The sequence below is a fragment of the Scyliorhinus torazame genome, chromosome 8, assembly GCF_047496885.1.
Source record: "Scyliorhinus torazame isolate Kashiwa2021f chromosome 8, sScyTor2.1, whole genome shotgun sequence".
NCBI classification, from domain to species: domain Eukaryota; kingdom Metazoa; phylum Chordata; class Chondrichthyes; order Carcharhiniformes; family Scyliorhinidae; genus Scyliorhinus; species Scyliorhinus torazame.
Genome location: NC_092714.1, coordinates 45552890 through 45577155, shown reverse-complemented (window position 1 = coordinate 45577155; position 24266 = coordinate 45552890). Strand labels below are relative to the sequence as shown.

The window sequence follows — 24266 nt, the reverse complement described above, 5'->3', positions numbered from 1 at the left end:
GGTGCGCGCGGTCCGGCCGGTAGTAGTGCGGTTTGCATTCCGCACAGACCTGGCAGTCCTTGGTGATCGTCCTTACTTCCTCGACGGAGAAGGGCAAATTTTGTGCCTTAATGAAGTGGTACAACCGATTGACCCCTGGGTGACAAAGGCTGTCGTGCAAGTTCCGGAGTCGGTCTACCTGTGCGCTGGCACATGTACCTCGGGATAGGGCGTCTGGGGGCTCGTTGAGTTTGCCAGGGCGATACTTAATCTCGTAGTTATAGGTGGAGAGCTCGATTCTCCACCGCAAGATTTTGTCATTTTTGATCTTGCTCCGCTGTGTGTTGAACATGAAGGCTACCTACCGTTGGTCAGTGAGGAGAGTGAATCTCCTGCCGGCCAGGTAATGCCTCCAATGTCGCACAGCCTCAACGATAGCCTGGGCCTCCTTTTCGACGGATGAGTGCCGAGTTTCGGAGGCATGGAGGGTGCGGGAAAAGAATGCCATGTGCCTGCCTGCCTGGTTGAGGGTGGCGGCAAGGGCGATGTCCGATGCGTCGCTTTCTACTTGGAAAGGAAGTGTTTAGTCTACAGCGTGTATTCCAGCTTTGGCAATATCAGCTCTGATCCGGGCGAAGGCCTGTTGGGCCTCTGCCGTCAGGGGGAATTGAGTGGACTGTATGAGTGGGGGGGCCTTGTCCGCATAGTTAGGGACCCACTGAGCGTAATACGAGAAGAACCCCAGGCAGTGTTTGAGGGCCTTGGGGCAACGGAGGAGGGGAAGCTCCATGAGGAGGCGCATGCGGTCGGAATCAAGACCCAGAACTCCGTTCTGGACCACGTAGCCGAGGATGTTATACGTGAGGTTGAGGAGAGTGGCTGTGTGGACAAATATAGCGAGGTTGGCGTCGTGGTCCTGCTGATCATGGCCGCAGATGGTCACATTGTCTAGGTACGGAAACGTGGCCCGCAAGCCCTACCGGTCGACCATTCGGTCTATCTCCCTTTGGAAGACCGAAACCCCATTGGTGACATAAGAACATAAGAACTAGGAGCAGGAGTAGGCCATCTGGCCCCTCGAGCCTGCTCCACCATTCAATGAGATCATGGCTGTCCTTTTGTGGACTCAGCTCCACTTTCCGGCCCGAACACCATAACCCTTAATCCCTTTATTCTTCAAAAAACTATCTATCTTTATCTTAAAAACATTTAATGAAGGAGCCTCTACTGCTTCACTGGGCAAGGAATTCCATAGATTCACAACCCTTTGGGTGAAGAAGTTCCTCCTAAACTCAGTCCTAAATCTACTTCCCCTTATTTTGAGGCTATGCCCCCTAGTTCTGCTTTCACCCGCCAGTGGAAACAACCTGCCCACATCTATCATATCTATTCCCTTCATAATCTTATATGTTTCTATAAGATCCCCCCTCATCCTTCTAAATTCCAACGAGTACAGTCCCAGTCTACTCAACCTCTCCTCGTAATCCAACCCCTTCAGCTCTGGGATTAACCTAGTGAATCTCCTCCGCACACCCTCCAGTGCCAGTACGTCCTTTCTCAAGTAAGGAGACCAAAACTGAACACAATACTCCAGGTGTGGCCTCACTAACACCTTATACAATTGTAGCAGAACCTCCCTAGTCTTAAACTCCATCCCTCTAGCAATGAAGGACAAAATTCCATTTGCCTTCTTAGTCACCTGTTGCACCTGAAAACCAACTTTTTGCGACTCATGCACTAGCACACCCAGATCTCTCTGCACAGCAGCATGTTTTAATATTTTATCATTTAAATAATAATCCCTTTTGCTGTTATTCCTACCAAAATGGATAACCTCACATTTGTCAACATTGTATTCCATCTGCCAGACCCTAGCCCATTCACTTAGCCTATCCAAATCCCTCTGCAGACTTCCAGTATCCTCTGCACTTTTTGCTTTACCACTTATCTTAGTGTCGTCTGCAAACTTGGACACATGGCCCTTGGTCCCCAACTCCAAATCATCTATGTAAATTGTGAACAGTTGTGGGCCCAACACTGATCCCTGAGGGACACCACTAGCTACTGATTGCCAACCAGAGAAACACCCATTAATCCCCACTCTTTGCTTTCTATTAATTAACCAATCCTCTATCCATGCTACTACTTTCCCCTTAATGCCATGCATCTTTATCTTATGCAGCAACCTTTTGTGTGGCACCTTGTCAAAGGCTTTCTGGAAATCCAGATATACCACGTCCATTGGCTCCCCGTTATCTACCGCACTGGTAATGTCCTCGAAAAATTCCACTAAATTAGTTAGGCACGACCTGCCCTTTATGAACCCATGCTGCGTCTGTCCAATGGGACAATTTCCATCCAGATGCCTCGCTATTTCTTCCTTGATAATAGATTCCAGCATCTTCCCTACTACCGAAGTTAAGCTCACTGGCCTATTATTACCCGCTTTATGCCTACCTCCTTTTTTAAACAGTGGTGTCACGTTTGCTAATTTCCAATCCGCCGGGACCACCCCAGAGTCTAGTGAATTTTGGTAAATTTTGGAGACGCCGAAGGGGACCCTAAGGAAGTGATATAGCCGGCCGTCTGCCTCGAAGGCGGTGTATGGCCGGTCCGATTTACGGATTGGGAGCTGGTGGTAAGCGGATTTCAGGTCTACCGTTGAGAAGCCCCGGTACTGTGCAATCTGGTTAACCATGTCAGATATGCGTGGGAGGGGGTATGCGTCAAGCTGCGTGTACCTGTTGATGGTCTGGCTGTAGTCCATGACCATTCGATTTTTCTCCCCAGTCTTAACCACTACCACTTGAGCTCTCCAGGGGCTGTTGCTGGCCTCGATGACTCCCTCCTGAAGCAACCGCTGGACCTCGGACCTGATGAAGGCATTATCCTGGGTGCTGTACCGTCTGCTCCTGGTTGCGACGGGTTTGCAATCTGGAGTTAGATTGGCAAAGAGGGAAGGAGGATCGACCTTTAGGGTCGCGAGGCCGCACACAGTGAGGGGTGGTAAGGGTCCGCTGAATTTAAGGGTCAGGCTCTGGAGGTTGGACTGAAAATCCAGGCCAAGGATAAGTGCAGCGCAGAGGTTAGGGAGGACGTAGAGGTGAAAACCGCAGAACTCTACGCCTTGGACTGTGAGCGTGACCGTGCAGTACCCCCGGATCGCTACGCGATGGGATCCGGAGGCCAGGGAGATACTTTGATTGGTAGGGTGTACCTTAAGGGAGCAGCACTTTACCGTATTTGGATGTACAATGCTCTCGGGGCTCCCGGAGTCCAGTAGGCAGGAGGTCACGTGGCCGTTGACGTTCATGCTGGTGGATGCGTTGGTCAGTGTGTGGTCTGGACTGGTCGATTACCATGGATGCGAGTCGTGGTTGATCGTCGGGTGGTGAGGCGGCGGCCGCGTCGGGGTCCTGATACGCTGTTGGTCTCCGTGTGCTGCGGGGTGGACAAGATGGCGGCACCCGGGGTTCCTGGGGGTCACAAAATGGCAGCGCCCATGAAACACACGTGTTGTGCGGGGGAGAAGATGACGGCACCCATTGCTCGCACATGGCCTGGGGAGGATAGCGGCGCCCATTGTCCGTGACCGGGGGGGGGTGCTGGCACACCGCTGCGTACATAGAACATAGAACATAGAACAATACAACGCAGTACAGGCCCTTCGGCCCACGATGTTGCACCGAAACAAAAGCCATCCAACCTACACTATGCCATTATCATCCATATGTTTATCCAATAAACTTTTAAATGCCCTCAATGTTGGCGAGTTCACTACTGTAGCAGGTAGGGCATTCCACGGCCTCACTACTCTTTGCGTAAAGAACCTACCTCTGACCTCTGTCCTATATCTATTACCCCTCAGTTTAAAGTTATGTCCCCTCGTGCCAGCCATATCCATCCGCGGGAGAAGGCTCTCCCGTAGTGGCCCTTCTTCCCGCAGGCCTTACAAAGGGCAGCGCGGGCCGGCCAGCGTTGGCGGGGGTGACTTTGTTGGCCGCAAAAATAACATCGGGGCCCCCCGGAGATCACTGGCTGGCGCGTAGCGCAGGCATACTGGGTGTGTAGCGCCCCCGTTGGGGCGGCGGCCTGTGGGGCTCATGAATCGTAGGAGGAGTGGGCCGCGCGGTTGGGGGCGTAGGACTGTACATTGCGCAGGGCGACCGTCGTGGAATGCGCTAGTGTTTTAGTCTCTGCGAGGTCGCGCGTGGCCCCTTCTAGGAGCCGCTGCCTGATAACATCGGACCCAATCCCAGTTACAAAAGCGTCCCTCATAAGGAGACCTGAGTGCTCCTTAGTTGTAACATCCTGGCAGTCACAGTCCCGAACTAGTGGGATCAGGGCCCTCCAGAAGTCCTCGATTGACTCACCAGGTAGTTGAGTACGCGTTGCGAGCGCATGTCTGACGAAGAGCGTGTTCGTCTTCTGCTCATAACTCTCTTTGAGTCGAGTCATAGCGTCAGTGTAATTGGGCGCATCGTGGATCAGCGGGAACTTTGGAGTTGAGTCTGGAGTACAAGATTTGAATCTTCTGAGCCTCTGGAACAGGGGTCGGCGCCGCGTTGATATACGCTTCAAAACAAGCTAGCCAGTGCTGAAAGTCCTTTCTGGCGTCGCTTGCGTGTGGATACAGCTGCAGTCGATCTGGTTTAATCCGGAGGTCCATCTTCGGAATCAGATACTAATAAATTGAGGCACGATCAACTTGGCTGGAGACGAAGTTGAATTCAAACTGAGGCTTTATTAGTATCTGAAGTGTGGCCTCCTACAGCAGCTGACGAAATGGCTGCGAGCTGAAGGCCACGCATATTTATAACCCGGCTCCAGGGCGGAGCTTGCAGGGGCCCAGGTGAACCTGTCGTGCAGGTTCTACCGTACACCCCTTAATATAGGAACACAGCGATTTACCACACTCATTACGAGTCACGTTGAATAGCCATGTGTTTCTCAGCACTGCGAGTGCAGGAAAACACGGTGGCTAAATACACTCGCTAGGGGACTTTGTTCCCTTTTGGGAGAATCGCGCCCAATGTGTCAATCTGCTAACTAAGTCGCCCAATCTTAAATGAATGAAAATGACAAGAAAATATACAAACTATTTTCTGGTTCAATTGAGATCTGTAGTCAGTTCCTTAGTACATTTTAAAGAATTCATTCAAAAACCTTTTAAATGTGCCAATTCTTACTCCCAAAAGATCCAACTTAATTTGTAAAGCCTCCAAGCATATTTAGCGGGAGCTCTCAATGCTGATTATTTCACCCCGAGAGGTTAAGAGTTGGTGAACCTGCCTCTAGAACATAGAACCGACAGTGCAGAAGGAGGCCATTCGGCCCATCTAGTCTGCACCGACCCACTTAAGCCCTCGCTTCCACCCTATCCCCGTAACCCAATAACCCCTCCTCCCCTTTTTGGTCGCTAAGGGCAATTTAGCATGGCCAATCCACCTAACCTGCACGTCTTTGGACTGTGGGAGGAAACCGGTGCACCCGGGGGAAATCCACGCAGACACGGGGAGAACGTGCAGACTCCGCACAGACAGTGACCCAAGCCGGGAATCGAACCTGGGACCCTGGCGCTGTGAAGCCACAGTGCTATCCACTTGTGCTACCGTGCACTGCCCTCTAGTGCAGTGTTTGTAAAAGCAACACAATATCGCATCAACTTTAGGTGAATTGCGCCAAAAAACAAACTGGTGTCATCGGGTAGAAACCCCAGAGCAGAGTTCTTGATTGTTGCCTCCTGTGCAGTTTGTGGAATCTTGCTTTGTGCAGACTGGTTGTAACATTTCATCCATTGCCACAGTGACTACACTTCATTAAGCACTTCACTGGCTGTCAAACACCTTCATGGGATTTCCCGATGATGTCGGAGGTGCAAAGCCATTGATTGAATCGGGAAGAAGTTTAATTTAAAGAACAGCACCTCCACCAACGGAGCATTGTTTCGGCGATGTAGTAAGGTGTCAGTGTAGATTGTAGCCCTGAAGTGAAATGTAAACCCACAAATTTCTGACTAAACTGTGACCAACTGAACCTTGCTGATGCTCAACCAATTACATGTTTATAGCCATTACCATTCAATACAGTCTTCAAAAAATGTTTCAGTGGAATGCGGAGAAATAATTTTGGCAGCCATGTACTCCTAGTATAACTAGAATAAAATATAATCAATCTGAATTACATCCCAGACAATACTTAACTTGTAATTTTGTATCCATTGTTAATTTACTTTTGGATGAAAAAATATTGTCATTTATCACATATTACCAGCAGGATTTGTTCCCACCAAAGTCGATGGCCATTTGCATGGCTCACCCATCCCGCGGCTGGGGAGCCTGGTGGTGGTGGTCAACTTTAGCAGGACTGGAAGATTCCAGCAGCGGGAATGGTCGGAAAATGCCACCAATTGTTCTATTTAATAGCTGTAGGCTCCTTGTTTTCTTGACCGTTCACATACATTTTGGAAAAACGATATACATTTATCATCATTGCAGTTTGCCAAAATATTTAATAGACGTATTTTCTACATGATTGCATTACCACCATATTCCTGTGGGTGGTGCTGCGGAACCATTAGTCTGACTTGGATAAAAGTAAATGACTGCAGGTTCTGGAACCTGAAACGAAAACAGAAAATGCTGGACAATCGCAGCACGTCTGACAGCATCTGTGGAAAGAGAAGGGAGCTGACGTTTTGAGTCTCGGTGGCTCTTTGTCAAAGCTCTGACTTGGATGGTGGTTTCTAGTCCTGTTTGGCACCTGCAGCCCACTGATATAATTTAAGTCAAACCCAAATCTGACGTTGATTTGGGCCTCCTCTCTTGATACCATGGGCAGGGACAATGTCAATATTGCCGCTCTTCCAGGCCCGAACCAAGGATTTCCTGAATTATGTTCTTCCCTTTTCAGTTACTGGGGTAATGAGATTGTTTTAACATTTTGAATCATTCTTTCCAGGTTTACCATTTATAAAAAAAAAAAAAAAAAAATCTAATTCGGGACCATAGTTTAAAATCGTGTACCCTACCACTGAACAAAATATTACCTAATCCGTGTCAGTAGCTACAGGTGAATACCTCACCTGGGTTTCTGAGATTAGGATGTAATTTTTCCTCCATTAGAAATGTCGCCAGCACATTCCAATTATATATTGGATCTGGTCATAGGGGGGGAAAATTACTCATTATGGACTGATGGCAGTGGGTGGAAATTTGTCTGTGTGGATATGAAACAAAAGAGGGTTGAAAACCAAGGATAAATATCAATTACCATGGGAATTCAAACCTTTGTGACAAGTAAAATGTTGTGACCATTAAAATTACTGCCACTCTATCATACTAACAAAATTGGACCAATCCTGCTGAGAAACTGTGCTGAGGAAAAAGGCAATTGAGGTTGATCTAACCCAATTGCCTCAAGGTGCTGAAAGAGTAGTAATGTGACCAGTTTGTGGAGCAGGTCACCTTGAGCCCGTTTGCACTAAACAGTGTAGAAACGGCAGTGCACAGGGGAAGGAAAAGATACAAAATTGAGAGTTCCGTGTTCAGGTTCGTTTCCACCTTTTGACTTCTATGTCTGAGTTTGCCCACTGGGGACTGGGTTAAGATTCCTGGCTCATAGGAAGCAGATAGAGATTGGGAGAAGGGAAACAATCAAATGGCTACTGTAAAACCATCCACCAGCTGGATCAAATAGCAACAGGCCAGCTGTCTACTATCCTAGATCTAGTTATGGTACACAGGAAGGATTACCTAAAGTGGGGATAATTAAATCATTAAAGAAAGTGACCAAAAAATTAAATCTAAATTGTACAAGAAAAGTACGTTCAGTGCCTCCTTGTATAGAAAGACAATGAAATATGTCAGGTACATTAACCCGAACTAAATTAAAGATCACGGCCTGCCTTTAAATGCCCCAAATTTGCCTTTATGTATGTGTTTTGTTTACTCCAACGCTGCACGGTGAGGTGTGGGTTTTAAATGAATGAAAGCGTATCATTATGGTCGACAATTTTTAGTTTGTAAATGTAAAGATCAAAACAGTAACGGCCCAATTCATGAGCACAATTGGACTGGAATCCAAACTGCATGTCACCAAACAAGAGTGCAATATTTGTTCCTAAAGATAACACCAGAGTTAATTCATTCTTTCTGTTCCTTTCCTCCTCAGTTGTAGTCTTGCCCTCACAAAATATGGGAACTATTTGATACAGCAGCAAATACAGGTTAATGCTGAGCTGCCATGACCTCATGGTGAGGCTGCTCTCTGACCTTGGGGCTTGAGGATCTCTGAGGCAGTGGGGTTTGGGGGGGACAAGGGCTGGTGATGAGAGGATTGCGGGGAACACTTGGGGTGGGATTCTCTATCCTGGGATGCGTGGAATGCATTCCCCGATGAGACTGAGAATTGGGCATCGGGAAAAAATCGGGATCGGCGCCGACGACGATACTCCGACCTTGCCCCTGCTGCCGGCCTGAACGAGGTCCATGATGCGCGCCAGCGGGGGGGATGTGAACAAATGCAAATGAGTCTTAATGACCCATTTGCATTTATTTAGCGGGACCAGCGTCCTATGCTCCGGCCTCCTGTGATTTTCTGATCCCCGCGGCCAGGAATCAGGTGGGGCCAGATCACTTGTGGTCTCAACAATCGTGAACCTGTTTTGGTGGACCGAGGCCCACCACACCAGGGCCACGGTTGCTGAGCCCATCTGAGCCCATCCATGGGTCACCATCCTCCCCCAACAATGCACTGCTTTCTCACGCCTCCTCTAGCAGACCCCCCCCACGCTAGCAGACCCCACTATGCCCCACCTACAAGGCCCCTTTAATAGGGGGACACCCCCAGGGATCCCGTATAAGGGGAACCCTCCCCAGGGCACCCTGTAATAGGGGACCCTCTTGGGTATCCATGTAATAGGGAGACCTCCACAGAGACTCCCTTCCTAAAGGATCTCCCTCCACAGACCACGCATACACACACATTCATATCCCATCACGCTTCAGTGGCGTAAGTGGTGAAACCACGATGTTTGTGCACATTGACCACATCAAAGAGATGTAAGTGCATTCCAATCGACTCCAATTGCACTACACTTACCTCTCTTTGATGTGGTCAATGTTCACAAACATTGGGGTTTCACCACTTAGGCCACTGAAGCGTGAAGGGATATGACTGGAACAAGTTGGTTTTTAGAAGCTGTGAATCACAGACCACTACTCGAAAGCTATGAATGACTCCAGATAGTTAGATCTGTGGGAACCAGATGCAGACACAGCTGCACTCCTTCGAGGAATGGATATGAGGAGCTGCAAGGTAAGTGTTACAGATATAATGCTTCCCTTGCCTCTGTCTGGACTGCTCTTTAGCTTCCAGACAGGGGTCCCTTTTCTGGGTGTGGGGAAAGGGGGTCTGTGTGTGTGTGTGTGGGGGGGGGGGGGGGAAATGTTGTGGAGGGGGGTCCTTTAGGCAGGGGGATTTTGTGGGAGGTCCTTCTATTACAGGGGTACCTGTGGAGATCCCCCTATTACAGTGGTCCCTGGGGGGAATCCACCTATTTCAGTGGTCCCTGGAACGTTTCCCCATATTACAGGGGTCCCTGGGGGTGTCCCCTTATTACATGGGTGCCCCAGGAGCGGATTGGTTCTCTCCACAACTTGGGGGTGGGAGCACCCAGGAAATCCAGGAGTGGGCGGAGGAGCTGCTATGCTGTGGGGGTCGGGTCGGGGCTGATTTGCGGTGTGGGGGCCGGGTTGGTGGCCGGCGGCGGGACATCTCTAATGCAATATCAGCCTGTGTTTGAAAAACCAAGGGCAGGATTGAGCTGATATTGCTTAAGATGGTAGCCCAATTGCATGGTGTGGAACACTGAATTGCATCCCATTTTACGACTGCAGGGGATCGTAAAACTGGTGCAATTCATCTCCGGCAGGAGAACATGGGGCCAGATTCTCCGTTTCTGAGGCTAAGTGTGGAGGATCTGTGGCATTTTACGTGGAAAAAATTGGCGGCGCCCCCTTACCGGTCCTGTGACCGGTAAGGGGCTAGCAGCCATGGCGTGTAAATCCCCCAGCCGCCATGAAATAAATGGCCGCACAATGGCTGGGTCCGTGGCCGCACATGCGCACGACGACAACCTGCAGTGGTCGCGCCGTAAAACATGACACCGTACGTGTGTGGACCCGACCTGCCAAATAGCGCCACCCTAGCCACCCCCAGGCCACTCTCCAGCTCATCCGACTGTGGCGGTGCTGGACACAGTCCGCAGCTGCCACCCCGGGTTCCCGCATGGCTGAGACCAAAAGTGAACCACGCCATTGGGAACTCAGCCCATCGGGGGCGGAGCATCAGGGGAGGGCCTTCAGGTGATACACTGAGGCTATCCCAACGGCATGCGGTGCGCACTGCGTGCCGCGATGACACCGTTTCAGAGGGGGCGGAGCATACAAAACCTGCGTCAAACAGGCACCGCCCTGGATTTCAGCGTTAAAAGGGATTCTATGGACTTCCGGGTGCGGCGATGACCAGCTGAGTCGCACGTTTCGGCAGCTCCCGGTGAAACGGACTTTTGGGCTCTTGATAGGAGCCCCAACGGCAATTTTGACGGCTAAAAACACTGTGCCACTTCCGGGTGCGGCTATGCAGAGCTAGGTCGCATATTCGGCAGCTCCTGCTTGGAACGGACTTTTGGGCTCTTTTACAGGGCCCCCACGGCATTTGTTTGACATTTCCCGGTGTGGGAAGAAGGCTGCAATATTCCCCCGACAGTGTCCCCCAGGAAGGGTATGTCTCTGCGTTGCCAGACACGTCAGAAACAGTAAAAGATTTGGCTGCAACTGCAGGATAAACAGGGCCTCTTCCAGCATGCAGGCGGGGGAAGGGCAAGCTTAAAGCTGCAAGCTGACCTGAGGGCCTGTATCAAAGGTGAATTCTAGCAGCAGAGGGAACAACTGTGAAAAGACCTCATCAAGGCCACTGAAGGGACTTCCGGTTGCGGTGATGCCTAGTTAGCCGCACGCTTCGGCGGCTCCAGCTCCGACGGACCTTCGGGCTCTTTTAAGAGCCCCAACGGAGAATTTTTCGACGACGCAACCCGGTGTGGGGTGTGTGAGAAGGGAGTCCCCCCCAAACGAAGGAGGAAAAAACCGGCGGCTGCAGCGCGAGGAATCGTCGACCAAAGGGTCAGAAAGAGAGAAGTACAAGATGGCGGCGGAGAAAGCGCAGGCGACATGGGGGCCTGAGCAGGATGAAATTGTGAGAAGGTGCGTGGAGCTGCTGAAGAAGGAGGTAATGACCCCGTTGCTACAGGCAATTGAGGGGCTCAAGGAGACATTAAAGACCCAGGAGACAGAGCTCCGCGTGGTGGAGCAGAAGGTGACAGATATTGAGGACGAGATCCTGGGCCTGGCGGTTAAGACACAGACGCACGAGGCACTTCATAAAAAGTGTACTGAAAGGATCGAAGCCCTAGAAAATGGAACGTGAAGGAAGAACCTTCGGATACTGGGTCTCCCTGAGGGTGTGGAAGGAGTGGACTGTGGAGCGTACGCAAGTACGATGCTGAGCTCACTGATGGGTGCTGAGGCCCCTACGGGCCCCTTGGAGGTGGAGTGGGCAAATCGGATTCCGGCGAGAAGACCAAAAGCGGGAGAACCACCCAGGGCGATAATCGTGCGATTTTACCGTCTTAAGGATAGAGAAGAGGTCCTGAGATGGGCTAAAAAGGTGCGGAGTAGCAGATGGGAGAATGCAGTGGTACGGGTATACCAGGATTGGAGTGCGGAGGTGGCGAGAAGGAGGGCGAGCTTCAACCGAGCCAAAGAGGTGTTGCATAAAAGGAAGGTGAAGTTCGGGATGCTGCAGCCGGCAAGGCTATGGGTCACGTATCAGGAGAGACACCATTATTTCGAGACGGCGGAGGAAGCATGGACCTTCATCAAAGAAGAGAAATTGGATCGGAACTGAGGGACTGATGCTGCAGGAAATGTTATTGTTAATGTTATGGTTGAAGTTAATTGAGAAGTAAATTGGGAAGGGGGGAGACATTGGGGAAATGTGGGCGCCGGTGAGGGGGGAAAGACGGGACATAGTTGGAGAATGGGGAAGGGGAGTGGGAGGGGAAAGGGAACTGCGCCATAAGAGGCGGGTCAGGTAAAGGGATGTTCCCGCGCCAGAAAGAATAAGGCGGGAAGACAGGCGCAAGGCGGATGGGAGTTCCCCACACGGGGGGGGTGTCGAGGAGTGAGCAGGAGTAGCCGGGGTCAGTTGAAGTCAGCTGACTTACGGAAGTAATATGGGGGGAGCAATCATGCTAGAAAGAGATCTAGCGGGGAGGGGGAGGGGGTGGGGGGACAACTGGGTTGCTGCTGCGGAAATCCAAAAGGAAATGGCTAAAGACTGGGTGGGCGGGGATGGTGTGCGACGCTGGGAGAGCGAGCGGGAGCGCGGAGGCGGGATAATGGACTGGCCTAGAGAAGGTAATGGCTAGTCGACACGGGAGGGAGGCAGGTAGCCCCCTAGTGAGGCTGATCACGTGGAACGTGAGAGGCCTGAACGGACCGATAAAAAGGGCCCGAGTGCTCGCGCATTTGAAAGGACTAAGGGCAGACGTGGTTATGCTCCAAGAGACGCACCTAAAGGTGGCGGACCAAGTTAGGCTAAGGAAAGGATGGGTGGGACAGGTGTTCCACTCAGGACTGGACGCAAAGAATAGAGGGGTGGCCATTTTGGTGGGGAAACGGGTAGCATTTGAAGCAAAGAACATCGTAGCAGATAGCGGGGGTAGATATGTAATGGTGAGTGGGAGGCTGGAGGGAATGGAGGTCGTGTTGGTTAATGTGTATGCCCCAAACTGGGACGATGCGGGATTTATGAGACGGATGCTGGGGCGTATACCGGACCTGGAGGTAGGAAACTTGATTTTAGGAGGGGACTTTAATACGGTGCTGGACCCGGGGCTAGATAGATCCAGCTCAAGGACCGGAAGAAGGCCGGCAGCGGCCAAGGTACTTAAGGGGTTTATGGACCAAATGGGGGGAGTGGATCCATGGCGATTTCTTAGACCTAGGGCTAGGGAGTTTTCCTTCTTCTCCCATGTCCATAAAGTGTACTCCCGGATAGATTTTTTTGTTTTGGGAAGGTCGTTGATCTCTAGGGTGGAAGAAGCTGAGTACTCAGCCATAGCGGTTTCGGATCATGCCCCACATTGGGTGGACCTGGAATTAGGAGAGGAAAGGGAGCAGAGAACACTCTGGCGATTAGATGTGGGACTGATGGCGGATGAGGGAGTCTGTGCAAGAGTGCGGGGGTGTATTGAGAGATACCTGGAGGTCAATGACGACAGCGAGGTCCCTGTGGGAGTGGTATGGGAAGCACTAAAAGCGGTGGTCAGAGGAGAGCTGATCTCCATTGGGGCCCACAAAAGGAAAACAGGAAAGGAAAGGGAAAGATTACGGGGGGAGATTTTAAGGGTGGATAGGGAATTTGCAGAGACCCCGGAGGAGGAATTGTACAGGGAGAGGAGGCGACTCCAGACGGAATTTGACCTTCTGACCACCAGAAAGGCGTAGGTACTGTGGAGGAAGGCACAGGGGAGGAGGTATGAATATGGGGAAAAGGCTAGTCGCCTGTTGGCTCATCAATTGCGAAAGAGGGCAGCAGCGAGGGAGATAGGAGGAATTAGAGACGAAAGGGGAGACACGGTGCGAAGGGCAGGAAAGATAAATGAGGTGTTCAAGACCTTCTATGAGGAACTGTATAGGTCTCAACCCCCAGAGGGAGAGGAGGGGATGCGGCAGTTCCTGGACCAATTGAGGTTCCCGAAAGTGGAGGAGCGGGGGGTGGTAGGCCTGGGGGCACCGATTGGGGTGGACGAGGTTATTAAGGGACTGGGAAGCATGCAAGCAGGGAAGGCCCCAGGACCAGACGGGTTCCCGGTGGAGTATTACAGAAAATATGTGGACTTGTTGGCCCCGTTGATGGTGAGGACGTTCAGTGAGGCCAGGAAAGGGGGGACTCTACCCCCGACGATGTCGGAGGCGACGATATCGTTAATTTTGAAGAGGGATAAAGATCCGTTGCAGTGCGGGTCCTATAGACCCATTTCATTATTGAACGTGGACGCCAAATTGTTGGCAAAGGTACTGGCATCGAGGATAGAGGACTGTGTCCCAGGGGTGGTGCACGAAGACCAGACAGGGTTCGTAAAAGGGAGACAACTGAATGTTAACGTGCGACGACTATTAGGGGTGATAATGATGCCCCCAGTGGAGGGGGAGGCAGAGATAGTGGCGGCAATGGACGCAGAGAAGGCATTTGATAGGGTGGAGTGGGAGTATTTATGGGAAGTGTTAAGGAGGTTTGGGTTTGGGAACGGGTTTATTAGCTGGGTTAGACTTCTTTATGGGGCTCCAACGGCAAGCGTAGTTACAGGTCGACATAGATCGGAGTATTTCCGACTATATAGGGGAACAAGACAGGGATGCCCGCTGTCTCCATTGTTGTTCGCGTTGGCAATTGAACCTCTGGCCATGGCGTTGAGAGACTCCAGGAAATGGAGAGGGGTGATTAGAGGGGGAGAAGAACACCGAGTCTCGTTATACGCGGATGACCTATTGTTATACGTGTCGGACCCAGCGGGGGGGATGATAGAGGTTATGCGAATTTTGAGGGGGTTCGGGGATTTCTCGGGGTATAGGCTAAACATGGGGAAGAGTGAATTATTTGTGATACATCCAGGGGACCAGAGTAGAGAGATAGAAGGCTTGCCTCTAAGGAAAGTGGAAAGAAACTTCCGATACCTGGGGATTCAGATCGCTAGGAGCTGGGGAACCTTGCACAGACTTAATCTGACACGGTTGGTAGAACAAATGGAGGAGGACTTCAAGAGGTGGGACATGCAGCCTCTATCGCTGGCGGGCAGGGTGCAAGCAATTAAGATGATGGTCCTCCCGAGGTTCTTATTTGTATTTCAATGTCTCCCTATACTAATCACCAAGACCTTTTTTAATAAAATAGACAGGAGCATCACGAGCTTCGTGTGGGCAGGGAAAGTTCTGAGAGTAAGGAGGGGGTTCCTTCAGCGTAGTAGGGACAGAGGAGGATTGGCACTACCGAACTTGGGCGATTACTATTGGGCTGCCAATGTGGCAATGATACGTAAATGGATGATGGAGGGTGAGGGAGCGGCATGGAAAAGACTGGAGAGAAAGTCCTGTAAAGGGACGAGTTTAGAGGCGCTGGTGACGGCGCCGCTACCGATCTCACCTAAAAAGTTTACCACGAACCCGGTGGTGGCGGCAACATTGAATATCTGGGGACAGTGGAGGCGACAGAGAGGGGTGCGGGGAGCCCTGGTGGGGTCCCCAATCAGGAACAACCATAGGTTCGCCCCAGGAAGAATGGATGGAGGATTTCAGAGCTGGTACCAGTTGGGAATTAGGAGGGTGGGAGATGTATTTATAGATGGGACTTTTGCGAGCTTGGGAGCATTGGAGGAAAAGTATAAGTTGCCCCGGGGAAATTTCTTGAGATATATGCAGGTGAGGGCGTTTACTAGACAACAGGTGAGGGAATTTCCGCTGCTCCCGACACAGGGGATTCAGGACAGGGTGCTTTCAGGGGTGTGGGTCGGAGAGGGCAAGGTGTCAGAGATTTACCGAGAGATGAGGGAAGAGGGGGAGGAGTCGGTGGGCGAACTAAAAGGAAAGTGGGAAGAAGAACTAGGGGAGGAGATAGAGGAGGGTATGTGGGCTGATGCCCTAAGCAGGGTAAATTCCTCTTCCTCATGCGCCAGGCTTAGCCTGATTCAATTTAAGGTACTACATAGAGCACACATAACGGGAGCAAGATTGAGCAGGTTCTTTGGAGTGGAGGACAAATGTGGGAGGTGTGGCGGGAGCCCGGCAAACCACGCACATATGTTTTGGGCGTGTCCGGCACTGGAAGGGTATTGGAAGGGAGTGACGGGAGTGATTTCGCGGGTGGTGAAGGCCCGGGTCAAACCAGGCTGGGGGTTAGCTCTATTTGGAGTTGCGGAAGAGCCGGGAGTGCAGGAGGCGAAAGAGGCCGACGTTGTGGCCTTTGCGTCCCTAGTAGCCCGGCGCAGGATCCTACTCATGTGGAAGGAGGCGAAACCCCCCAGACTGGAGGCCTGGGTAAATGATATGGCGGGGTTCATTAAACTGGAGCAGATAAAGTTTGCCCTGAGAGGATCGGCTCAAGGGTTCACCAGGCGGTGGCAGCCATTTCTCGAATACCTAGGGGAACGTTAGAGGGAAGGCAGATGACCAGCAGCAGCAACCCGGGGGGGAGGGGGGGGTGGTTTAGTTTAGTTTAGGTCAAAGATAAACGGGTTTTGTTACTTGTGTATTGTTAAAAATTTCTGTATTATTGTTGCGTTTGCTTTGTAAGAGGGGAAAAATTGTTGTTTGGGAAAAAAGTTTCAATAAAACATATTTAAAAAAAAAAAAACACTGTGCGGTAAACCAGAAGGGAATCCCCCCTGGATACGGATGAAAAAAGGAGGAGAAAGTGGCCGGATTGCAGTGGATCCTTTAGAACAGCGGCAAGGAAGGCAAGCAAAAACCAAGATGGCGTCGGAAGGTGGCAGTTTAACATGGGGCCCTGAACAACAAGAGTTCTTGAAATGCTGTGTGGAAGAGCTCAAAAAGGAAATGAAGAAAGAGCTGTTGGCCCCGATACTACAGGCGATCGAAGGGCTAAAGGAGGAACAAAAGACCCAGGAGCGGGAGCTTCGGGTCGTGAAGGCAAAGGCAGCCGAGAATGAGGACGACATACAGGGCCTGGTGGTGAAGACGGAGACGCATGAGGCACATCAGAAACGATGTGTGGAAAGGTTGGAGGCACTGGAGAACAACGCAAGGAGGAACAACCTGAGGATTCTTGGTCTTCCTGAAGGTGCGGAGGGAGCGGACGTCGGGGCATATGTGAGCACGATGCTGCACTCGTTAATGGGAGCGGAGGCCCCGGCGGGTCCGTTGGAGGTGGAGGGAGCATACCGAGTGATGGCGCGAGGACCGAGAGCAGGAGAAATTCCCAGAGCCATAGTGGTGAGATTCCTCCGTTTTAAGGATAGAGAAATGGTCCTTAGATGGGCAAAGAAAACTCGGAGCAGTAAATGGGAGAACGCGGTGATCCGCGTTTATCAAGACTGGAGTGCGGAGGTGGCGAGAAGGAGGGCGAGCTTTAATCGGGCCAAGGCGGTGCTTCATAAAAAGATAAAATTTGGAATGCTGCAACCGGCAAGACTGTGGGTCACATATCGAGGGAGGCACCACTACTTTGAGACGGCGGATGAAGTGTGGACTTTTATTGTGGAAGAAAAACTGGAATGAGCGGGTTATTAAAAAGAACGTCTGAACAAAGTGGTGGGGCGAATGTGGGGGGCGAAGAGGGGATTTAAAAAGGGGGGAAAGAGGAGTTTTATGTACTAATCCTGCGATGTGGTAACTTTTCTCTCTTCCACAGGTGGTGATGGGGGGAGGAGGGGAGGTGGAGGAGATGGGGCGTTGGCCATTGGGGGCGGGGCCAAGGGAGAAGCGCGGGCTTGGTTCCCGCGCTATGATAATCATGGCGGGAATAGAGAAGCAGGAAGGAGGGGGCGTCGCACGGTGCGAGCCGAGGTCACGGGGGGAAGCCGAGGTCGGCCAGAGTTTGCTGACTTCTGGGAGCAACATGGGGGGAGTAATTACGCTAGCGGGGGGGGGGGTGGGAGGGGGGAATTACTGGGTTGCTGCTGCTGGGGAGAGGGGGGAGCTGGTATGGGAGGGGATGGGCGGGGGGGCACCGCCTGGGGGAGATACAGCTGCGTGGGAACCGGGTGAGTAGCTGGAAAAAGGGGATGGCTAATCGACAAGGGGGGGGGTAGGAAGCCCCCCAACCCGGCTGATCACGTGGAACGTGAGAGGGCTGAACGGGCCGATAAAGAGGGCACGGGTACTCGCACACCTTAAGAAACTTAAGGCAGATGTGGTTATGTTACAGGAAACGCACCTGAAACTGATAGACCAGGTTAGGCTACGCAAAGGATGGGTGGGGCAGGTGTTCCATTCGGGGCTAGATGCGAAAAACGGGGGTGGCTATATTAGTGGGGAAGCGGGTAATGTTCGAGGCAAAGACTATAGTGGCGGATAACGGGGGCAGATACGTGATGGTGAGTGGCAAACTACAGGGGGAGACGGTGGTTTTGGTAAACGTATATGCCCCGAACTGGGATGATGCCAATTTTATGAGGCGGATGCTAGGACGCATTCCGGACCTAGAGATGGGAAAGCTGATAATGGGGGGAGATTTTAATACGGTGTTGGAACCAGGGCTGGATAGGTCGAAGTCCAGGACTGGAAGGAGGCTGGCAGCAGCCAAGGTACTTAAAGATTTTATGGAGCAGATGGGAGGTGTAGACCCGTGGAGATTTAGCCGACCTAGGAGTAAGGAGTTCTCGTTTTTCTCCAATGTCCATAAAGTCTACTCGCGAATAGACTTTTTTGTGCTGGGAAGGGCGTAGATCCCGAAGGTGAGGGGAACGGAGTATACGGCTATAGCCATTTCGGATCACGCTCCACACTGGGTAGACTTGGAGATAGGGGAGGAAACAGGAGGGCGCCCACCCTGGAGAATGGACATGGGACAAATGGCAGATGAGGGTGTGTGTCTAAGGGTGAGGGGGTGCATTGAAAAGTACTTGGAACTCAATGATAATGGGGAGGTCCAGGCGGGAGTGGTCTGGGAGGCGCTGAAGGCAGTGGTTAGAGGGGAGCTGATATCAATAAGGGCACATAAAGGAAAGCAGGAGAGTAGGGAACGGGAGCGGTTGCTGCAAGAACTTCTGAGGGTGGACAGACATTATGCGGAAGCACCGGAGGAGGGACTGTACAGGGAAAGGCAAAGGCTACATGTAGAATTTGACTTGCTGACTACGGGCACTGCAGAGGCACAATGGAGGAAGGCACAGGGTGTACAGTACGAATATGGGGAGAAGGCGAGCAGGTTGCTGGCACACCAATTGAGGAAAAGGGGAGCAGCGAGGGAAATAGGGGGAGTGAGGGATGAGGAAGGAGAGATGGAGCGGGGAGCGGAGAGAGTGAATGGAGTGTTCAAGACATTTTATAAAAAATTATATGGAGCTCAACCCCCGGATGGGAGGGAGAGAATGATGGGCTTCTTGGATCGGCTGGAATTTCCCAAGGTGGAAGAGCAGGAAAGGGTGGGACTGGGAGCACAGATCGAGGTAGAAGAAGTGGTGAAAGGAATTAGGAGCATGCAGGCGGGAAAGGCCCCGGGACCGGATGGATTCCCAGTCGAATTCTATAGAAAATATGTGGACTTGCTCGCCCCGGTATTGACGAGGACCTTTAATGAGGCAAAGGAAAGGGGACAACTGCCCCCGACTATGTCTGAAGCAACGATATCGCTTCTCTTAAAGAAGGAAAAGGACCCGCTACAATGCGGGTCCTATAGACCTATTTCCCTCCTAAATGTAGATGCCAAGATCCTGGCCAAGGTAATGGCAATGAGAATAGAGGAATGTGTCCCGGGGGTGGTCCACGAGGACCAAACTGGGTTTGTGAAGGGGAGACAGCTGAACACGAATATACGGAGGCTGTTAGGGGTAATGATGATGGCCCCACCAGAGGGGGAAACGGAGATAGAAGTGGTGATGGATGCCGAGAAAGCATTTGATAGAGTGGAGTGGGATTATTTGTGGGAGGTGTTGAGGAGATTTGGTTTTGGAGAGGGGTATGTTAGATGGGTGCAGCTGTTGTATAGGGCCCCGATGGCGAGCGTGGTCACGAATGGACGGGGATCTGCATATTTTCGGCTCCATAGAGGGACAAGGCAGGGATGCCCTCTGTCCCCATTATTGTTTGCACTGGCGATTGAGCCCCTGGCGATAGCGTTGAGGGGTTCCAAGAAGTGGAGGGGAGTACTTAGAGGAGGAGAAGAACACCGGGTATCTTTGTATGCGGACGATTTGCTACTATACGTGGCAGACCCGGCGGAAGGGATGCCAGAAATAATGCGGATACTTGGGGAGTTTGGGGATTTTTCAGGGTATAAATTGAACATGGGGAAAAGTGAGTTGTTTGTGGTGCATCCAGGGGAGCAGAGTAGAGAAATAGAGGACCTACCGTTGAGGAAGGTAACAAGGGACTTTCGTTACCTGGGGATCCAGATAGCCAAGAATTGGGGCACATTGCATAGGTTAAATTTAACGCGGTTGGTGGAACAAATGGAGGAGGATTTCAAGAGATGGGATATGGTATCCCTGTCACTGGCAGGGAGGGTGCAGGCGGTTAAGATGGTGGTCCTCCCGAGATTCCTCTTTGCGTTTCAGTGCCTCCCGGTGGTGATCACGAAGGCTTTTTTCAAAAGGATTGAAAAGAGCATCATGGGTTTTGTGTGGGCCGGGAAGACCCCGAGAGTGAGGAAGGGATTCTTACAGCGTAGCAGGGATAGGGGGGGGCTGGCACTACCGAGCCTAAGTGAGTATTATTGGGCCGCTAATATTTCAATGGTGAGTAAGTGGATGGGAGAGGAGGAGGGAGCGGCGTGGAAGAGATTAGAGAGGGCGTCCTGTAGGGGGACTAGCCTACAGGCTATGGTGACAGCCCCATTGCCGTTCTCACCGAGGAACTACACCACAAGCCCGGTGGTGGTGGCTACACTGAAGATTTGGGGACAGTGGAGACGGCATAGGGGAAAGACTGGAGCCTTGGGGGGTCCCCGATAAGAAACAACCATAGGTTTGCCCCGGGGGGAATGGATGGGGGATATGGAATGTGGCAAAGAGCAGGAATAACGCAACTGAAAGATCTGTTTGTGGATGGGAAGTTCGCGAGTCTGGGAGCGCTGACCGAGAAATATGGGTTGCCCCAAGGGAATGCATTCAGGTATATGCAACTGAGGGCTTTTGCGAGGCAACAGGTGAGGGAATTCCCGCAGCTCCCGACACAAGAGGTGCAGGACAGAGTGATCTCAAAGACATGGGTGGGGGATGGTAAGGTGTCAGATATATATAGGGAAATGAGGGACGAAGGGGAGACTATGGTAGATGAACTAAAAGGGAAATGGGAAGAAGAGCTGGGGGAGGAGATCGAGGAGGGGCTGTGGGCAGATGCCCTAAGCAGGGTAAACTCGTCGTCCTCGTGTGCCAGGCTAAGCCTGATTCAGTTTAAGATATTACACAGGGCGCATATGACTGGAGCACGGCTCAGTAAATTTTTTGGGGTGGAGGATAGGTGTGCGAGGTGCTCGAGAAGCCCAGCGAATCATACCTATATGTTTTGGTCATGCCCGGCACTACAGGGGTTTTGGATGGGGGTGACAAAGGTGCTTTCAAAAGTAGTGGGGGTCCGGGTCGAACCAAGCTGGGGGTTGGCTATATTTGGGGTTGCACAAGAGCCGGGAGTGCAGGAGGCGAGAGAGGCCGATGTTTTGGCCTTTGCGTCCCTAGTAGCCCGGCGCAGGATATTGTTAATGTGGAAAGAAGCCAAGCCCCCGGGGGTGGAGACCTGGATAAATGACATGGCAGGGTTTATAAAGCTAGAGCGGATTAAGTTCGTTCTAAGGGGGTCGGCTCAAGGGTTCACCAGGCGGTGGCAACCGTTCGTCGAATACCTCGCAGAAAGATAGATGGAATGGAAAAAAGAAGGCAGCAGCAGCAGCCCAGGATCGGGGGTGTGGGGGGGGGGGGGGTGGGGGGGGGGGGGGGGGGTGGGGGGTGGGGGGGGGGGGGGTGGGGGGGGAGGAACCAGAAGGACTCTCAGGGTTGTTAATATATACTGTATAATATGTATAGGTCGTTGCTACAGATAATTATATATTGGACTGTTAAATTATATTTTTGGAGAGTGTTACTTGTGATAAGGCAGTTGCCAATTAGGGTTAGTTTTCATTTTTGTTATTTATTATTTATTCATTTTTTTGTTTATAAAATAGGTCATTGTTATTTGTGTTGTTATAATATTGTGTAAAGGATGCACAATGTACTGTGTTGGTTGACCAAAAATTTTCAATAAAATATTTATTTAAAAAAAAAGGGATTCTATGCCCGATCGCCGATTACACAATCAGTTTCGGGGAACGGAGAATCCTGCCCATGGTCTCCCAAACAGTGAATCCCGCCCTGGGTTTTTCAAATACAGGCTGATATTGCATTATTTGCCTCACAAATTTGTTAGAATTCTTTGAGGAGATAACAAGGAAGTTAGACAAAGGAGAACCAGTGGATGCGATTTATTTAGATTTACAGAATGCCTTTGACAAGGTGTCGTATAGGAGGCTGTTAAATAGGTTAAGAACCCATGGTGTTACGGGTAAGATTCTGGCATGGATAGAGGATTGGATGACTGACCGAAGGCAGAGAGTGGGGATAAAGGGGTCTTTTTCAGGATGGCAGCCGGTGACTAGTGGTGTGTCTCAGGGGTCATTGTTGAGACCACAGCTTTTCACAATATGCATTAACGATCTGGAAGAAGGAACTGAAGGCACTGTTGTTAAGTTTGAAGATGATAACAAAGATATGCAGAGAGACAGGAAGTATTGAGGAAGCAGGAGGACTGCAGAAGGACTTGGACAGGCTAGGAGAGTGAGCAAAGAAGTGGCAGATGGAATACACTGTGGAAATGTGTGAGGCTATGCACTATGGTAGAAGAATGGAGGCATAGACTATTTTCTAAATGGGAAAAAGCTTAGGAAATCAGAAGCATGAAGGGACTTAGGAGTCCTAGTTCAAGATTCTGTTAAGGTTAACATGCAGGTTCAGTCGGCAGTTAGGAAGGCAAATACAATGTTGGCATTCATGTTGAGAGGGCTAGAATACAAGAGCAGGGATGTACTTCTGAGGCTGAATAAGGCTCTGGTCAGACCCCATTTGCAGTATTATGAGCAGTTTTAGGGCCCCATGCCTAAGGAAGGATGTGCTGGCCTTGGAAAGGGTCCAGAGGAGGTTCACAAGAATGATCCCTGGAATGAAGAGCTTGTCATATGAGGAACGGTTGAGGGCACTGGGTTTGTACTCGTTGGAGTGTAGAAAGATGAGAGGGGACCTTCTTGAAACATACAGGATACTGTGAGGTCTGGATAGAGTGGATGTGGCGAGGATGTGTACACAAGTAGAAATAACTAGAACCAGAGGACATAGCCTCAGATTGAAGGGACGATCCTTTAAAAGAGATGAGGAGGAATTTCTTCAAGCAGAGGGTGGTGAATCTGTGGAACTCTTTGTCGCAGAAGGTTGTGGAGGCCAAATGACTGAGAGTCTTTAAGATAGAGATAGATATGTTTTTGATTAATAAGGGGATCAGGGGTCATGGGGAGAAGGCAGGAGAATGGGGATGAGAAACATGATTGAATGGCGGAGCAGACCCGATGAGCCAAACAGCCGAATTTTGCTCCTTTGACTTATGGTCTTATACTAATTGTGTGCACATAATATGGATGGCTGGTGTGCAATATTTTGCTCAGCTAGGGTTACAGGTGGAGAATAGTCCTAGTGTTCAAACAAGTAAAAATAGCCTGCCTTTCGGAGTAAGGAATAGCTCATTCCTTAACCAGGGATAAAGTTTGACAGCATTAACTATTTGCTGAGCTCTGGGAGCAAATGACCAAGAATAATATTTACGGTGCCATTCCTTTTCCTATATTTTTCAAATCACTTTCCAGGTCATTTGGTATCTTAATGTGGGAAGTAATGACGTTAGGCCAGCAGCCTTATCCAGCTCGTACCAACCTTGAAGTGTTGCATTTTGTCAGAACAGGAGGAAGGCTGGAGAAACCAACAACTTGTCCAGATAATGTGTAAGTATTGTTAAAGTTCAAAAGATTTTTGATCAGAATGACACAGCTGTTCCTGGACTAAATTCCGAAAGTAAAATGCTGTTGTTGGTTTGCAGCGATTCCCATGTGCTGTTGGGGAGGTACTTTGCTCCCGCTCTTTTCAATTTTCACACACTCTGAGACATGTGCACAGCTGTGTTGGTAATTATCAAGAGTCATCTTCTAATTCACTTGATCATTTCAGCTGTAGTCTGAATCACAAACATAAATATTAGATATCGATACAGCAGCGTGAGTGCCTTGCTGATTTATGTTCAGCTTCAAAATATGGGAAGACCAAAGTATTTAACTGACTGAGCTTTCAGCTTTCCTGGTACAATAATGGTTATAATACCTTCCTTCCTGATGTGCTGTAATCTGTGCTCATGTTTAAAATGCAGTTAAATCCACCTGTGTTGAATGTTTAAGGCCACCATTAGTGTTCATAT

The 24266-nt window shown here is 50.7% G+C and overlaps 1 protein-coding gene across 1 annotated transcript in view; it reads left to right on the top strand.

The window, feature by feature from the left end:
- The window catches only part of ros1 (c-ros oncogene 1, receptor tyrosine kinase), a 400619-nt gene that overhangs the window by 193537 nt on the left and 182816 nt on the right, over nucleotides 1-24266 (top strand). Inside the window, exon 42 of the mRNA XM_072513469.1 lies at nucleotides 23665-23799. Coding sequence (XP_072369570.1) covers nucleotides 23665-23799 — 135 coding nt within the window. The remainder of the gene's footprint in view (nucleotides 1-23664; nucleotides 23800-24266) is intronic.